Source organism: Fukomys damarensis, unplaced genomic scaffold, assembly GCF_012274545.1.
Source record: "Fukomys damarensis isolate Sample0158 unplaced genomic scaffold, DMR_v1.0_HiC HiC_scaffold_19, whole genome shotgun sequence".
Classification (NCBI taxonomy): Eukaryota; Metazoa; Chordata; class Mammalia; order Rodentia; family Bathyergidae; genus Fukomys; species Fukomys damarensis.
The window spans coordinates 60,652,331-60,674,324 of record NW_022900931.1 but is presented as its reverse complement, the minus strand read 5'-3'; the positions used below and the strand labels follow the sequence as shown (position 1 = coordinate 60,674,324).

General features: G+C 53.1%; 3 protein-coding genes across 4 annotated transcripts in view; 1 reads left to right on the top strand and 2 right to left on the bottom strand.

The window, feature by feature from the left end:
* Dmac2 (distal membrane arm assembly complex 2) overlaps nucleotides 1-21,994 on the top strand; it is a 163,345-nt gene that overhangs the window by 4,154 nt on the left and 137,197 nt on the right. Inside the window, exon 1 of one of the 2 annotated variants that reach the window (XM_033765812.1) lies at nucleotides 15,472-15,548. The exons of the other annotated variant lie outside the window; for it this stretch is intronic. The gene's annotated coding sequence lies outside the window, so the exon portion shown is untranslated. Of the gene's footprint in view, nucleotides 1-15,471; nucleotides 15,549-21,994 lie in introns of those variants that run through there. 2 annotated transcript variants of the gene reach the window in all.
* Lipe (lipase E, hormone sensitive type) lies at nucleotides 2,060-18,177 on the bottom strand. The gene is made up of 9 exons (XM_019207379.2): nucleotides 17,049-18,177; nucleotides 7,698-8,233; nucleotides 5,347-5,437; nucleotides 5,092-5,237; nucleotides 4,698-4,883; nucleotides 4,266-4,560; nucleotides 3,243-3,470; nucleotides 2,905-3,081; nucleotides 2,060-2,509 (listed from the first exon to the last, which is right to left on the bottom strand). The coding sequence occupies exons 1-9, from the start codon at nucleotides 17,965-17,967 to the stop codon at nucleotides 2,472-2,474; spliced, it is 2,616 nt and encodes an 871-aa protein (XP_019062924.1). The 5' UTR covers nucleotides 17,968-18,177; the 3' UTR covers nucleotides 2,060-2,471.
* The window catches only part of Cxcl17 (C-X-C motif chemokine ligand 17), a 16,218-nt gene continuing 13,436 nt past the window's right edge, over nucleotides 19,213-21,994 (bottom strand). Inside the window, exons 4-5 of the mRNA XM_010623332.2 lie at nucleotides 21,291-21,392; nucleotides 19,213-19,663 (exon numbers count right to left, since the gene is read on the bottom strand). Coding sequence (XP_010621634.1) covers nucleotides 19,566-19,663; nucleotides 21,291-21,392 — 200 coding nt within the window. The 3' untranslated portion in view covers nucleotides 19,213-19,565. The remainder of the gene's footprint in view (nucleotides 19,664-21,290; nucleotides 21,393-21,994) is intronic.

The following is a 21,994-nucleotide window of genomic DNA, read 5'->3' as shown; positions in this document are numbered from 1 at the left end:
CCAGCGCGCACGCCTGCGGGACGCACGTGTCGGGTACCGACGACGTGGACGTGGACATGGGGGGCGGGGTTCGGAGGGGAAGGAGGAAGAGGTGGAGGTGGAAGAAGTGGGAGAGATGCGTTTTAACTCAATTCCCTGGCTTCGCCCGGCCTCCCCCCACCCAGAGCCTCCTTTCTTCCTCTGCAGAGCCCTCGCATTTGACTCTGCACTCCGGCCCCTCCCAGCACCCTGCACAGTGCTCCACCCACCCTGCTCTAGCGCGGCCGTCCCCAGTACCACACTCACCACGATGTGCACGGGCGGCAGGGTCCTGAGCATGTGGTCGGGTGCCAGCAGAGGCGACATGAAGGGGTTCTTGACGATGGGTGCCGAGTAGAGAGGCATGTGGGTGGCGCCCTGGCTGGAGCGCCGTGGGTGGAAACCTTCGGGGAAGGTGGCTCTGCTGCCAAGGGCTCTGTCCTTGGTGCTCAGCCCTTCTTTGGCCTCAGCCTCTTCTTGGGCATCCTCAGGCCGCAGAAAGAAGTTGACATCAGAGGGTGTGGAGGGGCCAAGTGTCTCCAGGGACTGTGACATCTCGGACATCTTGTGGGTGTCTGGCGACTCGGAGCTGCCCTTCAGGCTCAGATCTTTCAGCGCCTTGAGGGAATCTGTGCCCAGTGGGCTCTCTGGCTGGGCCAGGGCAGCATCTGATACACTTCGGCGAATTGGCTCTGTGGGAGGGTCAGGGGCTGGATGGGCCACAGACCAGCCTGGGTCTCTAGGGCTGGGTGTGTAGGTGGCGGATAGGAAGGACAGGGGCCTGTGGAGGAGGAGCTGCACCCCTCTGCAGGGGTGGAGGCCTAGGACATTTCCCCAGACTGCCCCGGGGGAGGGGCAAGGAGTTCCAGGGTCCCAGGTAGCCACTTCCATGGGGAGTCGCAAGGTGGTTTTTGAAGTGGGACTGTTTTCTAGCACAGGGTGTGTATGTAACTGGGAAGGGCAAGTCAGTACACTTCTGGGAATCTCTCTTTCTTCCTTTGTACAAAGGAGATAGAAATAGCCTCCCTCAAAGGGTGTTTGAATGTAAAGACTCAGCATGATAAGATATACGGGATTAAATACAGTGCTAACACCCTGTAGGAAGTCATAATATATCAGTATTAAGGTTTTACGGCCAGGCTTGCCCTGTTCCAGCTGCCTCCTGCCCCAGCAGGAAGTCCACCCAGCTTTTTATGGCCACTTGATATAAAGAGTGTGAATGCATCAAAGTGTCCAGAATAGTGAGTGGACCCACATGGCTTGAGAAAAGGTTGTGTTCATAGGGAGCTAAGAAGAGTCTCCAGGGCATATTAGTTTCCCAGGGATTCTACATCTGTAGCCCCATGGATCTGTTTCCAAAAGTCTCTTTCATGTTTTTCAGTTTTTTCTCTTTTCTTTGAATGACAAAGCAAACACATGCCCAAGTGATGCTAAAGGTAAGCTTCCGGCTCACCCAGTGTGTCCACCTTGGTCCCAGCTCTGTTAACTTTGGCATACTGCTTATCCCTAGGGCATGGATGCTACATTTCAGTTTTTACACTTGTCTTTATCAATCCATGAGGCCAAAAATTCAAGAGAAAATGAGAACATTAAGTGCTGTGACCCAGAGGCTTATTGGAATGGAATTGTTGACACAGGGCACTGGGGAGCAACATCTTCCAAGAGTACCTACTGTGTGCCAGGCACCGTGCTGGGCTTTTGACACAGTGGATACATGTAGTCTTCACAATGACCCAACAAGGCAGGCACTCTTGTAGTACCCATTTCACAGAGGAGCAAGCCAAAACTCACAGGTATTGTGACCTGCCCATGTCACTCAAGAACCAGCAAGTCACCATGGAGTGGGGAACCTGGACTGCAGCGTGTGCCTCCACGGCCCGTCCTTGTCATCTCTATCCTACAAGGAAGCTTCGGTGCCCTATGGCCCACATGCCTCAATTTCCTTCTAACCCTTTCTGTGTGTGTATATTTGCATCTGTCTGAAGATTGTAAAATTAAAATTCCATTCAGAGATTTTTTTTTTTCGTACCAGCGATCGAACTTGGGACCTTGTACTTGTGAGGTAGGTGGCAGTACCACTGAGCTAAATCCCAGGCCCCTACAATTCCATTCAATTGGAATAATTTTCTGAATAACTGCAACTGCATCTACTTTTGAATGCACTATTCCTGTTACTCAGAAAATACTGTGGATGTACTAGAGGTGGAAAATTAATTGGTTGTGCTTTAAAACCCTTCAAACCTTAGCTCAGTTGTTCTCCTGCCTGCCTCATAAACACAAGGTCCCAAGTTCGAGACCCCGGTACCAAAAAAAAAAAAAAAGTTATGGCGGGGAAAAGTGGATGTCCAGATGGAAGTGATTTTTGGCTGCCTGAGGGTCCTGCCACTCACTCAAGAAGACTGGGAATCTCTACTTTCCAGGGTTTGTGTCATCTCTTCATCTCCCATCCTGGCTCACAGACAGCTGCTGGGGGTCTGAGCCCTGGTTATCCCTGTCAAAGGTCCATGAAAAGAATTGAGGAGGGCTGGACTCTCACCTAAGGGACTCGGGTGGAGATTTGGGGACTGGAAATCAGGACATATAGCACATCTTCTGAGTCATTTCTCAGGGAGAGGGCTGGGTGAGGCTGTTTAGAAAACAATTCCTGGAATTGAGATGACTCGGGGGACCATTAGTTCTGGACTTCCCAGGATATGAAATGGTGTAGAAAACAAGGCTTTGTAGTAGAACCAGGATGGCTTTGGCGGCAGAGCCAGCTAGGAAAACAGTCTCTGCTCTACTGTGTACCTGGAGCCTCAGACCCTTCTCTCCCCTGGGACTTCTGTTGTACCAGACCATCCTTCCTGACTGCCCTGGCTGGATGTGTTAGGGGAGGCTGTCACTCACCTGCGACAGGCACCTGTGTCTTCTGGGACTTGTGCCCGCTCAGCTCCAGGAAGGAGTTGAGCCAGGAGGAGGCGCCCAGGCGGAGGTCTCTGAGGAGCAGGGATGTGTCCCGCCGCACTAGCCCCATCATGCCCAGTGCCTTCTGGTCTGAGGTGGACTGGTCCTCTGTCTCTGCACCTGCAGAATATATGGGGCTGAAATGGTCTCCTCTTTCTAGGTGGAGAACAACCCAGAACTTCAGGCATCTATTTCCCCAGGGGCTCAAGAATATCTGATCCATTCAAAGGGAAGACATCTCGGATTCCCCTGCAGCCCGCCTCGGAGGATGTGGGTCTCACCTGCGTAGGCGCTGACACACTTGGAGAGCACACTGAGGGGCAGCAGTGGGTCTATGAGGCTCAGAAGGCGGGAGGGAGAGGCAGCAGACTGCAGCGTTGTGGCTGGGTAGGCTGCCATGATGCCATCGGGCACCCGTACCCCATAGGCTGCTGCTCGAAGGGACACGGTGAAGCAGAGGTTCCCACCTGCACTGTCCCCAGCAAGGCATATCCGCTCTCCCGTTGAACCTAGTTTAAAGGCAAGGCAAGGCCTTGGGCATAGCCTGGCAGGGTCAGGGAACTGGGGGAAGGAGGACAGGGAGCATCCCAAGCTCTGGACTAGCATAGAGCTCTCACAGACAGGTGTGGGCCTCCCTAAGGTCTAGCAGCCTGCTGTCTTAGACTGGCAAACTGAGGCAGGGATTTGGGCCTATTTGGTTAGCGGTTTACCGAAGGAAGTTTGGACATGGAGAGGCCCTGGGATCAGGAGGCTGGAGGAGCACCAAAGGCAGGTGGCAGGAAAAGAGATCTCAGGGTTATTTCTGGACAGAGAGTCATCAGAGGCTGGGAAGCCAAAGGTTGAGGTTCACGCCGATAGCACAGAGGGCTGGGCCACAGGGATATACCATGTGCCCGGGCAGGGCGATCCCTCGTTCTGTGCCTTCATGTCTTCCTAAAAGTTTGGTATTCTAAGGAGGGCTGTAAGGAACTGCAGAACAGGGCCAGGAAGCTGGCAGCTCAGGGACTGGGGCAGCTGGGGGAGGCAAGAAGAGACAGCAGGAGGACAGCGGGGTTGGGGGTGGAGGAGCCCCGAGTGAGTGAGGGTCAGGAGGCCGTGATGAAGTGGCTGAAGGAGAAGGTGGACAGGCGTGGGCTGAGCACAGCTGCCCAGGCAGGAGGGGGAAGGGACAGGCTGAGGCCTTGAGGCTGAGGCGTGAGGAACTAGAGGGTTTACTTCCCCTGCAGCACGGGCTGGGGTTGAAGCGGGTTGGGGTGGGGTGGGAGCAAGAGCTGCGGCAGCAGGGCCTGGGATCTGGGGCTCACCGAGGAGGGCACAGTGCTTGAGGGCCCAGCAGTAGGCGAAGAAGCATTCCTCCAGCGCGCGGGGAAAGGGCGCCTCAGGGGCCAGGGAGTAGTCGATGGAGATGATGGGGACACCCAGCTCCTGGGCCCAGCTCTTGAGGTAGGGCTCATGGGATTTGGAGGTCTGGGCCACAAAGCCGCCACCATGGATGTGGACGACCAGGGACCTCGAGCGGGGCGCCTGCTGCGGCCGGGGCCACAGCTCCAGGTTCCACGGTCCCTCAGACTTCACCAGGCTGCTGAGTTCCTCGCTGTCCTGGGGGTGAGGAGGGACAAGGTGGTGAGGCCGGGCTGGGCCTGCCTGGGCCTCGTTCCTCTGAGGGGTTGTGCGCACAGTGACGTGGGGCGGGAAAGCGTGAGCAGCAGGAGGGGCGCGCTGGGCCGGGGCCGTACCTGTCCTTCACGAAGTTCGTGGGAGATGAGCCTGATGAGGACAGGCCCAGGGCCTGTGTGGGCCAAGGGAGGTGAGATGGTGACAGTGAGCTTGGGGTCAGAGGTCAGTGGCATCTCGAAGGCCTCGGGTGGCAGGCTGAGGAGGCGGCTCACCCTCACGGTGGCTGACGCCATGTTGGCCAGAGACTGGCGGGAGGGAAGAGAGGGGTGATAAGGAGAGGCTTCCTGCGAGGGTGCCCCACACTTCCCCTCCCACCCTCAGTCTTTCCCCTCACGCACTGTCCCTGGGCCTGGGGCCTGGCATTGACCTGCTGTGGCTTCACACTGGTCTTAGACATCAGTGTGATGTCCCCACTTGTCATAGTTCAGGACCCTCGCCTGGCCCTGTGCTCACCGACAACACCTCGATCTCTGTGACATTCCAGAAAGCTTTCCAGAAATGCACATCCAGGTTCTGTATGATCCGTTCAAATTCGGCCCCGCGCAGCTCTGGGTCGATGGCAAAACGGCCACTGGTGAAGAGTGAGCTTGCGGTCACACCTGGGGGTCAGGAAGGGTGTCAGGGAGCCCCAGCAGGTCAGGCCGCTGTGCGGGAATGGGGAGGAGGGACAGCAGGGGAGGCTGTGGGTAGGGTCCGGTCAGCACTCACTGAGGCCAGTCTCATTGCGCTTGTAGTGCTCCCCGAAGGACACCAGCCCGATGGAGATGGTCTGCAGGAACGGCCGGATGGCGGGCGTGAACTGTGGAGAGATGCCAGTTACCCACCCGCCAAGGACAGGGCAGCAGTGAGGGGCAGAAGTGGGCGGGGGAAGACACATTCATTCAGGAAGCATTTCCCAAGCTCCCGTGTGTGCTGGGCACAGCTCTGGGCCCCTTCATGGACCTGGTGTTCTTTTTTTTGTGGGGGGAGGGGTTTGGTTTTTTGAGACAGGGTCTCACTATGTAGTTGAAATTGACCTGGAACTCACTATGTAGCCCAGGCTGGTCTCGAACTCACAGAGATCCTCCTGCCTCAGCCTCCCGAGTGCTGGGATTACAGGCGTGCGCCACCACGCCCGGCTCTGGACCTGGTGTTCTTAAAGGGAAGAGAAGTGATGAGCAAATAAATGAAGACATATGCAACAGTGTCGAGGAGCACACACGATCTAGGCAGACAGCAGGTGGTGGGACTGCAGTCATGAATGGGGCCAGAGGGCTCTATGAGGGGAGGGTGCTCACAAGAGAGGGAACAGGGAGAGAAGAGCTCTGGGTACAGGCAGTGAGGGGAGGCCCAGAGGGCCAGCGTGGCCAGATCAGTAAACTGGGGAGAGGTGGGGTCAGGTAGGGCTGAGGTTAAGGTGCCTGCCTTTCATTGTAAGTGTGAGGGGAGTCGCTGGAGGCCTGAGAGCTGGGAAGATGCCCCAGGGATCTAGAAGGGTGAGGCACACGGTAGGGGACAGTGTAGGGCAGCAGGAGGACAGAAGTGGGGAGATGGCCAGAGACAGCCTGCTAGGTACTGGGATGTTGAGGCGAAAAGCCAGGTGGGAGACGGAGGGTTAGAGGTGGGGACAGAGGAATGGGGAGACAGGCAGGAAAAGAGGAAGCAAAGCTGGAGGAGGTTGAGTCGAGGGGTAGGCAGTGTTCTGTTCATTCTACAAACACTGGCCATGGCCCGGAAGCCTGCTGCACGCCGGGCAGGGCTGGGAAGTGACCGGGAAGGGAAGGTGTCTGCCCTCCTAGGGGCTGACCTTTTAGATGGGGAGGCCGGGCCTGCAGAGAGAAGCTGTCAGCGAGCTCTGGCCCTGCTCCTGGCTATGGACCCAGCAGGCCAGAGAGCACCGGGGTGCCTGACCACTGCGGCTGGGATACCGGTCTAGGCAGTTCAGAATCTTTCCCACGACTCCAGTGTCACTCCCAGGACGTGGGGAGGGCCTGGCTGGCTCTGCTGAGCTGACGGTGTTTGTGCACTCAGCTTGAGTGAGGGAGGTTTCCAGAATTCCAGGAAGGGTTGTGGAGGGCAGGCTGGTGCTCAGGGAAGCTTGGGGTGATACGGTTGGCTAGGAAGGCTAAGAGACTGCTGAGCTTGGCCATCGCTGAGATGGAGAGAGGCCCAGAGAGGGTGGGAAGGACTGCGGGGTCACAGCCTCAGACTCTCTTGCTGGGGCTCCCTGGTACAACTGGTGGTGGTGGTAGGGGAGCTGGCACTAACCCCAGACAGGGGCATGGTGGGTCTCTGCTCTGAGCCTGATGCCCCAAGTTCCCGCAATTCTCCAAGTCCCCAAATCACTTTTCACACTTTCTTTTCTTTTTTTTTTTGGTACCAGGGATCAAACTCAGGACCTTGCACTTGCGAGGCAGGCGGCGGCACCACTGGGCTCTTTTACAGCCCCCCAGATCACTTTTACACAAGTCTGACAGCCTTTGGCTGCCTCGCTTTCTGTGTGTTGACAAACTCTGTCTCCCTGAGGGTGCTTCGGGACGAGCAGAGGGTAGGAGAAGCCCTACAGCTGGGGTCAGGAAGGAGCGTGGGCACCAGGACTTCCTCACATCCTAGTTGGGCTTCTTGGTGCCCTGAAGGCTGCCGGAAAATCCTGTGATTTCACAGCCACTTGAAAGACGAGTGGATCTGGCAGCTGTGGGCTGGCGCCCTCCCTCCCTCCACAGAACACAGGCCTTTTTGAACAATGCTGACCCCTCTCCTAGGGGTCTCAAGCTCAAGGAACTTCCGGAGCCAGATGGGTAACATCCAACGACTCTCCTGAGTGTCAGGCAACAGAGAATAGTGGGGATCCTGGTGAAAAAAAGCTGTGCACATTCTCAGCATGTGGCAGATGTGGTCCAAGGCTATGAATTTGAGACACCCAGTCCAGCACTGAGCTCCAGCCAACTTCCCGTTTCTCTGTTTCCTGAACCCAATAATACTAACTACTGTGGCTACTCTGCTATACTACCCGGCCGGGTGAGGAGCAACAGGTGCCTTTACCGTGGGCTGGAGGAACTCGGAGCAGGGGGCGGGCTCACCTGGAAGCCCAGGCAGCGGCCATAGAAGCAGCCTTTATGCAGAGTGACATATTCGCGCAGGAACTCAGCAGTGAGCCCCTCATCTCCCTCAAAGAAGAGCCCCCCTGGCCGGTTGGTGGCCAGCAGGTGCTGGGCATAGTAGGTCAGAGCGCGGAGCTGGATGAGGGCAACCAGGTAGGCCTCCAGTTCAGCCAGGTTGTGGCTGGTGCGGAAGAAGATGCTGCGGCGGTTGGAGGCCACATAGCGGGATTTGTGGAGCAGGTGCGCCAGGCAGCAGCGGGCTGTGTGCACCAGGCTGCGGTACCCATTGGCCGGCGTCTCTGGGTCCAGGTCAAAGAGATGCGCCACACCCAGCAAGTGGATCAGGGCTGGCTCTAGCCCCAGCGCCTGCTCTCGCACACCTGCAAAAACGCTTGTCAGCCGCCGTGCTGTCTCCCCAGGTCCCTGGCTGGAGAAGAAGGCCATGTTGTCTTCTGCTAGAGTCACCAAAGTCTGGGTCATCGTGCGCAGGTCCATGGTGTGCATGAGCCGGGAGGCTGTGGGCGGGTGAGGAGGCCTGTTAGCTCTGGCTGGGGTCTGGGCCAAGTCCAGGGCCTGTGTCTCCTCTCCCCAGCTTGGCATTCGCCCCCTCGTCCTCAGCCTCTTCAGGCTCAGGGGCCCAAGACTCCAGCCCCCTCCTCCCTCACACTTAGAAGGTTACCCCTGATCTCCAGGACTCCAGGGCCTTCTCCTGCTCTTTCCTTAACACTAGTGAGTCCAAGTCCCCTTTTCAGAAACTAGGTTTAAGCCCTCAGTCTCCTCTTTCCTCAGACCTGGAATCTAGACCCTAGACTCCACTTCTTCAGGACTCAAGGGTCCCTGCTTTCTCCTACTAGTGAGTCAGAAACCCGTTCTCTCTGGCCATCCCCTCTCTCCTGGACCCAGGAGTCCAGACAGTCTCTTGAGCCCATAAGAATCTAGTTTCTTAAGCTGCGAGTAGTGGCGCATGCTTGTAATTCCAGTACTCTGGAAGGCTGAGGCAGAAGGATTACAAAATCAAACCCAGCCTGGGCAATTTAGTGAGAGACCCTGTCACAAAATAAAAAATAAGCCCGGGTGTGGTGGCACATGCCTCCGATCCCAGCACTTAGGAGGCTGAGGTAGGTGGATTACCATGAGTTCAAGGCCAGCCTGGGCTACACAGTGAGACTCTATCTTAAAGACGACCCCCCACCCGCAAAGTAAATAAAAGGTTGGAACGTAGCTCAATGTGAAAGCCCAGGGTTCAATACCCACCCCCGCAAAAAAGAAAAGAAATCTGATTTCCTAGCATTTGCATCTTCCCTAGGACCCAGGTGTCTCCCCCCACCCTTTCCTCCAGGGATCCAAGACTCCCTTTATTCTCCCGGAACCTAGGGTTCCTTCTCCTTGGTTCCAAGAAGTCTGGACTCCCAGCTGGTCCCCTATCTCGACTCAGGAGTCCAGGCGCCCATCCCATCTTTCCTTCTTAGGCCCACAGGCTGTTCCTCTCCAACAATATTTGGGAACATTTAGCACCTGCCCGCCCATTCCCACCTCCCAGGACCCTGCTCCCAGTGCCCCACAACCTTCTAAACCTTGGAGTTCATAATTCTAGTCTTCACTGATGACTCACTCCTGTCCTCCAGCCTGGAAGTAGAAGACCCTCCAAACTCCAGCTCTTTCCTGTTCCCCTGTGGAGTCCTCAAAGCTCAGAGTCACTTCTCCAATGAGGCTCCTTGGCCTTTGTGCCTGTCCAGTTACACTGCACAGCCAACCCTGCTCCCCTATCTGGAATATTGACATCTATCACCACCACTGACCTTGAGCTTCCTCTGGGCCAGATCCTGTGCTCCAACTTTCTGTGTGGTTGTGCATTTAGTGCCTGAGCTCTGGGAGATCCTGACTGTCTATGCTCAAATCTCTATCGAGTTTCTAGCATCCCCGCTTTACAGGAGGGAACAGGCTCAGAGTGCTTCAGTAAGGAGCTGGAGGGTGCACAGAGAGGGGCAGCACTCACCCGACCCCAGATATCTGTGTGCTGGTCTCCATCCCAAGACTCTTGAGGCTGGGCCTCTAGCTCTGGTCCTCAAGACTTGCCTCTACGACATCCGACTCCCCATCTTTCAGGTCCCCTGGGATACTCCCCCTGGGATCCCTGTCCTCCCCAGGCACTTAGGCCACCCTGGTTTTTGGACAGCCTGTCACCTAAGACCTGGACAAGCCTTTGCCCCCTTGATGGGGATGCTACGATCTGCCTGCAGAACTCTCCCTTCCTGAAGCCTGGGAGTCTGCCTTGCTCCTCGTCCCCTGTTCCCCCAGAAGAAGGTATCTTGTTTCCCTTCCAGGTTCTGGGGTCAGGCAGCAGCCACTCCTGTCTCTCAGCTGGTCATGCACTCACCCCTCCCAGGCCTCCTCAGAGCTGGAGCTCCCTCAGCTGGGACTGCTGGTCTGAGGTTAGTGCCAGTAGCAGCTTGGGGCCATAAATGAGGGGAGGGGCCAGTCTGCCCAGGGTGTGGCCACCCTCTCTGCCTCCCTCCCAGAAAGGACAGTGGAAACACTTGCTGTAAACAGAACACAGAGTCCAAGTCCCTGTTCCTCCTGATCCCTGCCAGCCCCAGATCAACTGTCCAGGCTCCTCTGCCATAGAACCCTCCAGCCCCCAACCCCTCTGCTTTAAAACCAGGAATGCAGGGCCCGAGCCTTCTTCTCCCTTAGGACCCGGGAGTCCTAAGCACACTGTCCCCTCTCACCCAGCCAGGCCACCTTCCTCCTTCAGCCACCTTCAGCCAAAGGCCCAGTGATCTCCGTCTCCACCCCCAGGCTGGGCCTGGCACAGGCAGCCCCAGCTGTTGGGAGAAGAGAGAAAGTGGCCAGCCCTGCTTGTCTCTCTAGGGAGGACAAAAGCCGATTAAGGGCAGTGCCAAGCTCAGCTAGGGGCCTGAGCCATAGGTCCTACTAGAAGGTGATCCCTCTCTGGGCAGCCTGTACCTGCCGCTTACCCTTCACCGCCCACCCTGCTCGACCACCCTTACCTCGAATATGGGGAAACAGAGGGGCAGAGAGACACTTCCTTCATTAGTTCACAAGCTCCTTGACTGACTGGCCTGTTCTTATCCTTCAGGCCTAGCTTGAGGTCCTTCCTGACCGCTCCTCCCCATCTAAGATGTGTCCTTCCACTAGTTTCTCCCATAATGCTTAGTTCTTCTATGTTTGTTTGTTTTTCTCCCCAGGAACAAGGTTTTATAGTCATAAAGCCTATAAAATACAGGGATTTGGCTCTTTAGGAAGAATACAAAATTACAAACGCAAAATTAGGCAGGGGCCTGTGCAAATGCGAGGCCCTGAAGGCTTTTACATTATTTGCCAGGCTGTAGCTAAGTCTTTGTCTCTGCCCCTCTCTGTCACCTCACGAGGGCAGGGGGTGGCCCCAGTGGTTACCATGTGCCTCAGTGGATATTGGTGCTCAAAAAATATCTGAAGAAGGAAGACAGCATGACTAGGCATAGTGGGGGCAGACGGGGGTGAGTGGGAGAACTGTTCCTCCCCAGCGCTGTCGACACATGGAAAGATGGCCAGGCAGGGCCTTCAGGAGGCAGTTTAGGTCAGCGGCTGTAACAGTGAGACAGGAGCTCAAGCCATTCATCAGGAAATTGCAGGCATATCTGGCTTCTGCATTTGGAAACTACTTGACCATTCTTCCACCTGGGGTGAGGGACATGCGTTATAAGCAGTCCCTTGTGGGTGCCACTTTTTCTTCTTTTTGTGGTGCTGGGGATGGAACCCAGGGGCTCCTACAGGCTCACAAGTGCGGTACCATGAGCTACGGCCCCATCCTAGGGAGGTACTTTCTGCATTTTGTGTTTGGTGAGCTGCTGAGCCACATGAAGATGGTGGGTTGGGTAACTTATCTCTGCGGCATGTCATTATCAAACGTATTCCGCAACTTCCTTTTTACGTTGTTTGCTGTTTCCTTTACTAGATTCTAGGTCTCTGAAGGTAGGATCTTTGTTTTATTCAGTCGCTGTACAGTGCAGGGTGGACTTGCTAAATACTCCTTCACTCTGCCGTTTCCCCTAAATTATCTCATTCACTTCCTCCGTGGAATAGGGGTCTTTGTGATAAGGAAAGAGGAAGCCTGTAACGGAATAAGTAACATGCACAGAGCAATGGGGAAGGGGCTGGACCCCAAACCCGGTGACTGCGAGGCTCTGCCCTGTGCCCTGCTCCAGGCAGCTCCCTCAAGGCCTGGCTAGCTGGAAACAAGAGGAGGGGATACTGAGGTTGCCAGAAGCTTGTTAAGAATGCCAGGCAGAGGGCACTAGGGCCATGGGTGAACCTGGCTTGAGTGGGGCAGAGGTGGGGACCAGGGGCCTGGTAGGGGTTATTCAGCTGACCGTGCACCAGCACTTTGACCTAAAAAGCTGCTGGGTAACTGGACCCTGCCTGGTCGTTGGCTCCTGGGGATGCAGCCGGGGTGAGAAGTGCAGTGGGGAAAGGATGTAGGGGCAGGATGGAGATGGGCCAGGTTTAGGGACTGGGAGGGGGCCAGGGCTTCCGAAGTGGGCAGCTGTGAGATGCTGAGATCAGGTGCAGGTGGGGCAAGTGAGCGAGTCCCTCCCTCAGCGTCCACGTGAAAGAGCAGATGTGTGCCGGGACTGTTCTCTTCCTGTGCATCACAAGGGGTAACGTGTGTCATCCTCTTCATGACCCACCCACGAGGTGGGGACCATTATCACCCTCTTTAGGCAGATGAGCAAACAGAGATTCGGAGAGGCTGCCCAGGGTTAGAGCCAGCAAGGGAAGCTCCAGGTCAGTGGTACTGGTCTTTGCGTGGGTTTCTGCGTCTCTTTGTTGCTCCTTTCTCTGCCTCTGCTGTGCGCTTTCTGGACAGTCAGGAGTGAGAGTGTTCACATGCAAGCATGTACATTTGTAGGTACGTGTCCTGCCCCTGTTTGTGGGGGGTGTTGACATTTTCTCAGCCTGCACACTTTCCCGTTCCTTGTGTGTCGAAGGTGTTTTAATGCAAGTGTGACGGCCTACGTGTATTTGTTAGCCCGTGTCTTTCCATTTTTCTTGGCTTGTGAGGGTGTGTACGTGTAGGTGCACATCAATGTATATACATGACTGGGTGTATTCGGGTGGGTGTGTGAGTGATTTCAATCTGTTCTATGCACAGCATCCAGCGGGGGGTCTTTCTAAAACATAAGCGGGACCACACACCTAACCCTTTAATGCCTCATTCCTGGCTCTCAAAATGAAGCTCCAAATTCTGGACCTGGCCTCCTGAACTCGCCGACCCTGCCCCCCAGCTTCCTGTTACCATCCTTCTCCCTCTCTGAGCTCCCCTGCGCTGTCACGTGCTGCCTTCTCCCGCTCAAGGTCTTTGCTCATGCTGTCCTCTGTCCTCCCTGCCCCCTTGCCCCACAGTTACACATGCCCATCCTTGGGCCCGGTGTCACTTCCTTGGGAAGCCTCCCTCTTTCATTTTCCCAAGGTGCTTCCTCAGTTGTACCTGTCACAGTTTATGATAACAGTGTCATCCGATTAACATCTGTGTCCCCATCTCCACTGTGAGTCTGTCTTGCTCCTCCCCGAGAGCCCAGACCTGACAGCACTAGGCATTCAGTGAATGTCTGCCGAATGACGCTGTGTGACCACAGCCTTGTGGGCTTGGAATCAAGGCTGGTAGCCAGAAGAACTGCCAACTCACATCTTCCTTGCCCGGAGGAGGCTGGAGGTGGCTAGCTCTTGACTGGCCAGGTCAGAAAGGACTTCAGTGTCCCAATAGGGGAACAGGGGTGATCATAATGACACTGTTCTCATCCAGCTACGGGCAAGATCAAACTGATACTAAGGATTGTTCCAGCCAGCCTGGATGCCTTTGGAGAATGGGATGGAGCCTGATTCATTTGTCTGAAGCCTGGCACCAGGAAGGCCTCAGGAAATAACAGGCAAATCTCACAGCTTAGGGGGATGATCATGGCCTTTGTGAGTAGGTGGGTCTGAGTCTGCGAAGAGGAAGGCACAGGGACCTCTACCCAAGCAGACCCTTCCAGTCTCCTCCAGACAGCCCCGAGGGAAGCATGAGTATTAATATCCCTATATTTCAGTTTACACATTCCTTTGATTATTAATCCAATAGATATTTGAATGCTTTTATGGCTAACATTACAGGCTCTGACATTATAGAGTAAACAAGACACAGCCCACTTTTAGGGAGCTCACTGTTTAGTGGGGACTGACAATAATAATAATTTCCACTTCCCCTGAGGGCTTGCTGTGTGTCAAACACTGTACTTATTTGAACTTCACAGCAATCCCAGTACTGCTATCATTTTGCATATTTTAGCACTCAGAAAGTTGAGGCAGGGAAGGAAGGAGCCTGTTGACCGGTATGTCACACTTCTTAGCCTAAGGCATTGGGCCTCCAATGCCCAGGCTCTTCACCTGGTCTATACTGTCCTGCTTACCAGTGTCTTCCATGATGGCAGATGCCCTCAGGCTCCAGTCTGAACCCTCAGCCTGTTTCAACCGTGGGTTGTTCTGGAGCCAACTTTCGTTTTAACCTTGATGAAGGATGCAGGCAGGGACAAAGATAAATTCGAGGTCCTTGAGGCCAGGGGAAGGGCAGGTCAGTTTCCTTCCTGCAGGAGAACTTCCCATAGGTCCTCACTGAGATTGGCAAAGACTCATTTCGAAACCAGGACTTCATGCCTGCTTCTGCCTGAAGCTTGCATTATCTCTGTTGGTTTTGTCTCTAGCCTTCTGAGATCTAGGAAACCCGGGCAAAGGTCCTTCCTTCTCTTTAAGGAGGATATGAAAGAAAGTTCAAAGCCAGCGTGGAGCCCTTGACCTGGGAGGGGTGTGGGACACCAGCTAGGCCCTAGTGGAGCCGGTTTGGTGCAGGTGGAAATGACAATGACACTGAACGGAGGACTGGCTGACTAAGTGCTGGAGGACTACGCTGTGATAAGCTGCATTCCCAACTGCCAGCACCCCTTCCTACGTTTCCCTGACTCATCCCTAAACATCCCCTTGGGTAACAGCTGCTAAACGCTTGCCCATTATCCATCCTCTCAACAGCACCCGAGATCTGAAAATCGATGCTTAAACCATTTCCCAGGTAGGGACCACGGAGGGCAGCTGTTGCCCTCGGTCTCACAGCGAATACGGAATCCGAGCGTGAACTTTGAACAAAGACTCGTAATCTAGACTGCTTCTAAGACGGCACTGGGGCGTCCGGTAGTTTCAATGCCCCGGTGGGACATTTCCGCTCTCCCATCACCCTCTTCCCACAAAAGATCGTCCATACTCCCCTACACAGGACGGCAATGGGCTAGTCCACGGGCATGCCCCCTCTTCGTGGCAGTGGGTCATTCCACTCGATGCTGAGTGCCGTACAAGAGGTGCCCGGTTCCTTCCGGGCTACGGCGAGCCCTTGAGCTCACCTTTGGCTTTTAGCCACCGCCACCGTCGACGAGTGCGGCTCTTCAACCCCTCTTTCTTATTCTTCGAGACCCGGGCCCCAGCGGGACCCGATCCCCCTGCCGACTCCATGAATTCTCCGTGGTCCCACCACTGGACCCAATTCCTGCTGCCGGGCCGGGCCGCCAGGGCCAATCCTTACTCAACACCAACGCCGGGCCCCCAAACCATCCAATGCCGGGCGTGCTCCAAAATCCCGGCCCTGCCCCCGTGCGGGCCCCGCCCCTGGCCGCTAGGGCCCACGGCCTGGCTCCGCCCCCTCGCACGCATTAAAGAGCCCTCGGCTAACAAAAATGCAGCCCGTAGGCGGCAAAAAGCGTCTTTCAAACAGGACTCGTGGAGAGCCCCGTGGAGGTCATGCCAACCGTAAGCCGCGTTCTTCTCAGTGCCAGTGTTCAGCCTCGCTATCCCACTCACCTTCCCACGGAGGGATCCCCTAGAAGGCAGCCCAGCTCGACCACTGGGAAGAGGGGCGGGACCAGCACTGGAGGCGGGGCTGTGCCGGGGGCCTTGGAAAAAAAACTCCACCCCCCCCCGACCATTCTAGTACTTTCAGTGCCCAGATCTTTTTCTTGTTTTAATTTTGGTGGTATTGGGCATCAAACCCATGGGGATATACCTCTACCTCCGAGGTATATCCCTCGGCATTTTTTTTTTCCTTTTGCTGAGACAAAGACTTGCTATGTAGCTTAGGCTGACCTCCAACTCTTTTTTTTGGGTGGGGGGGTTTGAGACAGGGTCTCACTATGTAGTGAGACTGACCTGGAACTCACTCTGTAGCCCAGGCTGGTCTCTAACTCACAGTGATCCTCCTGCCTCAGCCTCCCGAGTGCTAGGATTAAAGGCGTGTGCCATGGCCTCCAACTCTTGACCCTTCCGTCTCGGCCTCCTGAGTAGCTGGAATTACAGGCTTGAGCCACCAAGCCCAGCCCTCCTGGGTTTGTTTTTCTCCCCCTGCTCTCTTTCTCTTTACACAATGAGAGAAGCCAGAAGGGAGTGCCCGGTGCTTGCTCACTAGCTTCAGGCTGTGGACTGGCAAGTGGGGAGGACTGAAATTAGAGGGAGTGGATGTGGCTGGGAAAAGGTGGGAAACAGGCCCGTGCACCAGTCAGCTGCTGGGAAGCGGCCTCATTAGCTGCTGCTGCGTGGTGGGGGTGTCCCTTGAGACTGGAATCTGGAATTCTAGAGAAGCAACTCTTCACCCTGTGTCCAAAAAGCAGGCTCAAACTCTCCTTTTCTTGCCAAAGCATACAGCCAGCACGGGCACTGAGACATTGACACCCCTGTTCACCTCAGTTCTTTGAGGGCCCTCCCGGAGGCAGAGTGTGTGTGTGTGTGTGTGTGTGCGCGCGCGTGTGTGTCAGGCCTCTGGGCAGAGACAAGCTTTGCTTGCCCTCCACGCTACGACCTAGTAAGTGCCCTTAGCTTTAGAATTGGCGCTGTGTTGTTTCCCCCTTTCAGGCTACTCAATAGGTACCCCCCCACACCATTTCACCAATAAACTTGCATTCTCCTTTCTCCACTGCAAGGGAGAGCTCTTTCCTATTTGCTCAGAGCTCTTTCCTATTTCTATTTGAGATTACCAGAGTCCTTTGTAGAAATGCAGTCCTGGGTAGGAGAGAAAGACCCAGATTTAAATCCTGAGCTTGATGCTTCCTAATGGATGGCTTTGTGCAAGACCCTTCTTTTTCTTTAAAATGGCAATGTTGATTTTTTTTACATGAAAACTAGAGATGTTGATATTTATCTCACAGGGTTGCTGAAGGATAACCTGAGCTACCTCAGTGTATAAAAAGCTTTTAGTATTTCTTGAATGTGTGCATGACTGTCCCCGGGAGGCTCCATTTCCTCCAGGGTCAGACTTACCTGGGTCTGGGTAGCACCTGTGGTCCTGGGCACTAGTCTTACCACGTAGTAACTTTCCACCACATCCTGGCATTTTTTCAGAACCAGGTTTCCTTTGAGAGGCTGGCTTCACTCCTGGAGTCACTGTTCCACCTGTTGTGGCTGGAAGATCTTTCTCTGAAGATGGTCTAACATCTAATTCTGAGTCTGAATCTGTGATCCGTTCAAAGAAAACCTTCCACTCTGGGGCTGATCGCTGTACAGAGAGTTCGTGAAGTCTTGTTAGAAATTCCCACTCTGTCAAAGGTCCTTCCTTGGATTTGGCTCCCTGGACTGGAGGTGTTTGCTGGGCCTTAGGGGCTGCCTGTTCAGGTCTCTTTTGGGATATAGACTTCATCTGGACAGGTGGTCCTTTTTTGGGTCCAGATATTTTCTGGGCTATCGGTGCTAATTCAGCTTTTTGAGCAAGAGATAGCGTTGTTGGCCCAGGTCCTGGCTGGGCTACATCTTTCTGTCTCCATTCTGGTTCCTGTTGAGTTGTAGGCACTTTTTCTGGATCAGGTCCCTGCAGTAAGGTAGCTTCCTGTTGACTGATGTACACTCTGTGGGTGGGGAGTGATGACTTTGGAGCAAGACATTTCTGGTGCAACACAGATTTTTGTTGGGTTCTAGGTTCATGCTGGAATTCGACTTCATGTTGGGTGAAGGCCTTCTGCTGGGTGAGAGGTCTTTGCTGTGATGCAAACTCCTGCTGGGTGCTGGATTGCTGCTGAGTTTTCCATTCTGGCTGGGCTGTGGATCTTTTTTCTGGCCCAGGCTCTGGCTGGGTTAGAGGTCTCTGGTCTAGCTCAGGTTCCCAGGCTGGCCTGGACACTGACTTAGATCCTGGCTCCATGGGTGTCATTTCCCTCAGGGAAGATGCTGATGTCACAGGCTTCATCCTTCTGAGTTTCCCTGGGGACTCCCTCTTCACAGATGTCTCATAATGTCGCCTCCCTTTGCAGCCTAGTCCTCCGTCCTGGAAGCCCTGATCTTCCTTTTTGGGTAGCTGGCTGATTGTTGCCCCCACCCCTGTGCCAACAGATGCCCTCTGTGGCTCCTACTTTGGGGAGAGGGACCAGGGCTAGGAGGAATCTGTGTGCCCTGAGCTCTCTTACCGCAAGGGAGGGGCTTGCCTTCTTGTGTCATAAACAGGGCCCCACCCCTCTCTCCAGTCAGTTAGAATGCTCCCTTTCCTAAGGAAAGCATTCCAGTGTGGTCTTCTGTTTCATCTAGGAAGACAGAAGCCAGTTCTGAATGAGCACTCCTGTTTGTCTCCTCTCCCCTCCTGTTCTAGGAAAGGGTTAGAGAGGGACAGAGTCTCTATCCCTGTAAGAAGTTCTCCCTCTTTACTCATCACTATACCTGGTTGCCAATTTTATCTCTTTATATTGTCACGGATCACTTCTCCCCAGTGCTGAAAAAAAAAGCACGTTGTCCTCCAATTTTTACAGCTGGAAGCCTTTTGGGATGACATTTGAGATTCTCCAGTATCTTCTGTACTAGTTTGGGAACCTACAGACTACCATTACTATTGATGATGATGATAGAGATAGCGATCATAAATACAGAAGGCTGCCTACCTGCTAGGAAACTGTGACAGTTTTTTAATTATATTATTTTTCAGAAGACAATATCTGATTCACTGCTATGCCTGCTTTTTTTGCCCCACCTACCTCTTGCCTCAGAAAGGTTTGTTGAATGAAAAAGGTGGGAATGGGAGCAAGTGCCTGTAATCCTAGCTACTGAGGAGGCTGAGGCAGGAGAGATAGCCAGAGCAACTCTCGTAATAAACAAAAAGGGCTGGGGATATAGCTCAGCAATCCCTGGATTTCAATCCTTGGTAACCCCCCTCTGTACCCCAACCCAGGAAAAAAAAATAAGAAGTTGGGCAGTGGAGAAAGAGTAAAGGTCTTGGTGGGGAGGAATATGTAGACTCTGGGTTGGATTTGGAGTGAACAGGGCAAAGTGAATCATGCGGGTTGAATGTGAATTGTTAGGCACCATTTAAAAGAAATGAATTTGACCCTATTACGTTTAAAGACGTTTATTTACTTCTGTTTGTTACCAGGGATCAAACTCTCGACATTGTGCTTGGAGCTAAATTCCCAGTCCTGTTACTTTTCTTTTTTTTCTGCTACTGGGGATGGAACTGGGGTCCTTGCACTTGACCCAGAACCACTGAGCTAAATCCTCGGCCCCCCTGTTACTTTTCTTGATTATATTTAAGGTCCAGTGAGACTAGCTAGGAGGATGGGTTTCCTAGTCTCTTCCAGGTAATTGGGTAATTAAAGCTTAAAGCTGGGTGAGAGGGAGGGCACCAGAAAAGAAAAGAAAACAGCAGAAGGAGCAATCATCAAAGTGATGTTGGGGGAAAATACCTTTAGGGCACTGGATTGATCCTGGGTGTGGGGAGGGGAAGGGTGTGCTCTAGGAGTGCTTGCTGCCTTTGCTGCCTTTTTGACAGGTTTGACTTTTTGCAGGCTCCGTTCAGAGCCCTTACAAGGGCAGAGCTAAGCTCCTTAGTTGACATTGTTTGAGAAATTCTCGGCAGGCTTGCAAGTGCTTGTTTGGCTTCTTCTGGTGCCTGCGGTGTCCTAAGGTACAAATAAAGGGGAGGCTAGTGTTAAAAAAACTTTTAAAGTCCAATGTCTATAAGAACTCTAAAGTTACAACAGTAAGATTTGTCTAGTAGAAAAAAATGAGAAATAAAAACATTCATTAAACAGTAAAAGGTTTTCTACCAACCAAACCCTTGTCAATATTCGGCTACATATTCTTCCCAATCTTTTTGTATATAAACATAATAGTTTACTTTAAAAAAACAAGATGCGCCCAGCATGGTGGCACAGGCCTGTAATCCCAGCACTCTGGGAGAATGAGGCAGGGGGATTGGAGGTTCAAGACCACCCTGGGGCTACATGGTAAATTTGAGGTCAGCCAGTAACAAAGCGAGACCAAGTCCAACAAAACAAAACAAAACAAATAAAAGGAGATTATACTTGCGATGCTTTGGCTGGCACCTTGAACAGATCTTTTGTTACTGCAAAATACTACCTATCTGTAGAAATTCATGCACACATAGGCGTGGGGGCAGAACTCTGACGGATGGGCTCAGTGGGTAGCACCTTTAGAGGAGAGCAGAAGGAGCTAGGTCACCCCTTCTGTCCTGTGTGGGCGCAGGTAACAGCATCTGTCAACCAGGAAGTGGGCCCTCGATCATGGACTTTCCAATGTCCGGAACTATGAGAAATGCATTTCCATTGCTTATGACTTATCCATCACTGGTATTTTGTTACAACATCCTAAGACGTCCTAAGACAGTGCATGAAGTCATGCTACAGCTCTTCTCTTGTGTCTTTTGGTCAGTTTTAGGGTAGTTATGAGCAATGCCATTATGCAGCTGTTGTACATGTCTCTCGGTATGGATAAGCATTCCTTTTGAGTGTATGCCCAACAGTGGGATTGCTTGGTTATGTAGTACACATAGCTTAAACTTTATTAAGTAACTGCCAACACTTCTGCAATGTGATTTACCTTTAGCAGTCCCAATGGCAGCATGTGAGAGTTTCTCTATGTGTTGGCAATGCTTGGTAATTGTCAGACTGTAAAAATCTTTTGTCAATTCCATGATTGTATAGCAACAATTTCATTGTGGTCTTTTTTGGGGGGAACGGGGTACAAGGTCTCACTGTGTAGTTCAGGTTGGCCTTTGAACTCACTATGTAGACCAGGCTTGAAGCCAGCCTCCTGTTTCAGCCTCCCAAGTGCTGGGATTACAGACATATGCTGCCACACCCGGCTCATTTTGGACTTAATTCGCATTTTCCAAATAATAGCAAGATTAAGTATCATTTCATACGTTTATTAGCTATTTGGCTTTTCTCATCTGTGAAGTGGCTATTCAGGTGTTTTGTTTATTTGACTATTGTATTGTTGGCCTTCTCACTGACCTGTAGGGATTCTTCATATAATCTTGATACTAATCCTTTGTAGGCTATATATCACAGTTATCTCTTTCTCTGTAGCTTGTCATTTATGTATTTATTTATTTTGGTTTTTTGAGACAGGGTCTCACTATGTAGTTGAGACTGACCTGGAACTCACTATGTAGCCCAGGCTGGCCTCAAACTCTTGATCCTCCTACCTCAGCCTCCCAAGTGCTGGGATTACAGGTGTGTACCACTATCCCTGGCTAAGAAAGGCTTTTCTCTTGAAACTTACTGATTTTCTTCACATTGACCTTGAGATGATCACAGGGACATTGCTTCTTTGGCAGCCTGGGCACTGTCATGAGTTTTCTTCTAGGGACTCTCAGGAACCAATCTGAAATAACAGGGCTTAGTATGTTTGTTTGTTTTGTTTTCCTTGGTACAGGGACCTTGCACTTGCCTGGCAGGTGTGGTCCCACTGAGCTACATGCCCAGCCCAGCAGTTAGTGTGTTTGAAAGAAGGGAGTGGGGCAGGACCTTACTTGCTACCGGAAGGTACTGCACTGGGGTGTGAAAAGGGTACCCCAAGAGCGGTGGAGACACCCAACTGTGTGAATACTAGGACTTCTGAGTTGTTTTTCCTGGCATTGGGATACCACTGAGGAAACCGAAGGATGAACAGTGAGGCCTAGACCAGGGATCAAACTCAGGTCCTTGAGCTTGCAAGGCAGGCGGCGGAACCACTGAGCTAAATCCCTGGTCCCATTTAGGTGGGATCTTTACCTTGGGCAAGTCATCTGCCTTTTGGTCTCTCCTGTGAGTAAAATAAGGCTGAGAATAGGATCCAGGATGCTGTAGGCAGGCTGGGAAAAAGGCAACCTTGGTCTCTGGGGGAAGGGGAAGGGGCGGGGGAAATTTGAGATCTAGCTGTGAATCCTCCAGACCCTGGGGTTATCTAGTTCTTGCCTGAAACTAAAAAAAAAAAAAAAAAAAAAA

Coding starts and splice junctions, on each gene's coding strand:
- Lipe (XM_019207379.2), bottom strand. CDS start 17,967: ATGAAGCCTGTGACATCAGCATCTTCCCTGAGGGAAATGACACCCATG. Junction 5,238..5,346: donor GCGCAATGAGACTGGCCTCA/GTGAGTGCTGAC, acceptor CCTGACCCCCAG/GTGTGACCGCAAGCTCACTC. Junction 4,561..4,697: donor ACGAACTTCGTGAAGGACAG/GTACGGCCCCGG, acceptor CCTCACCCCCAG/GACAGCGAGGAACTCAGCAG.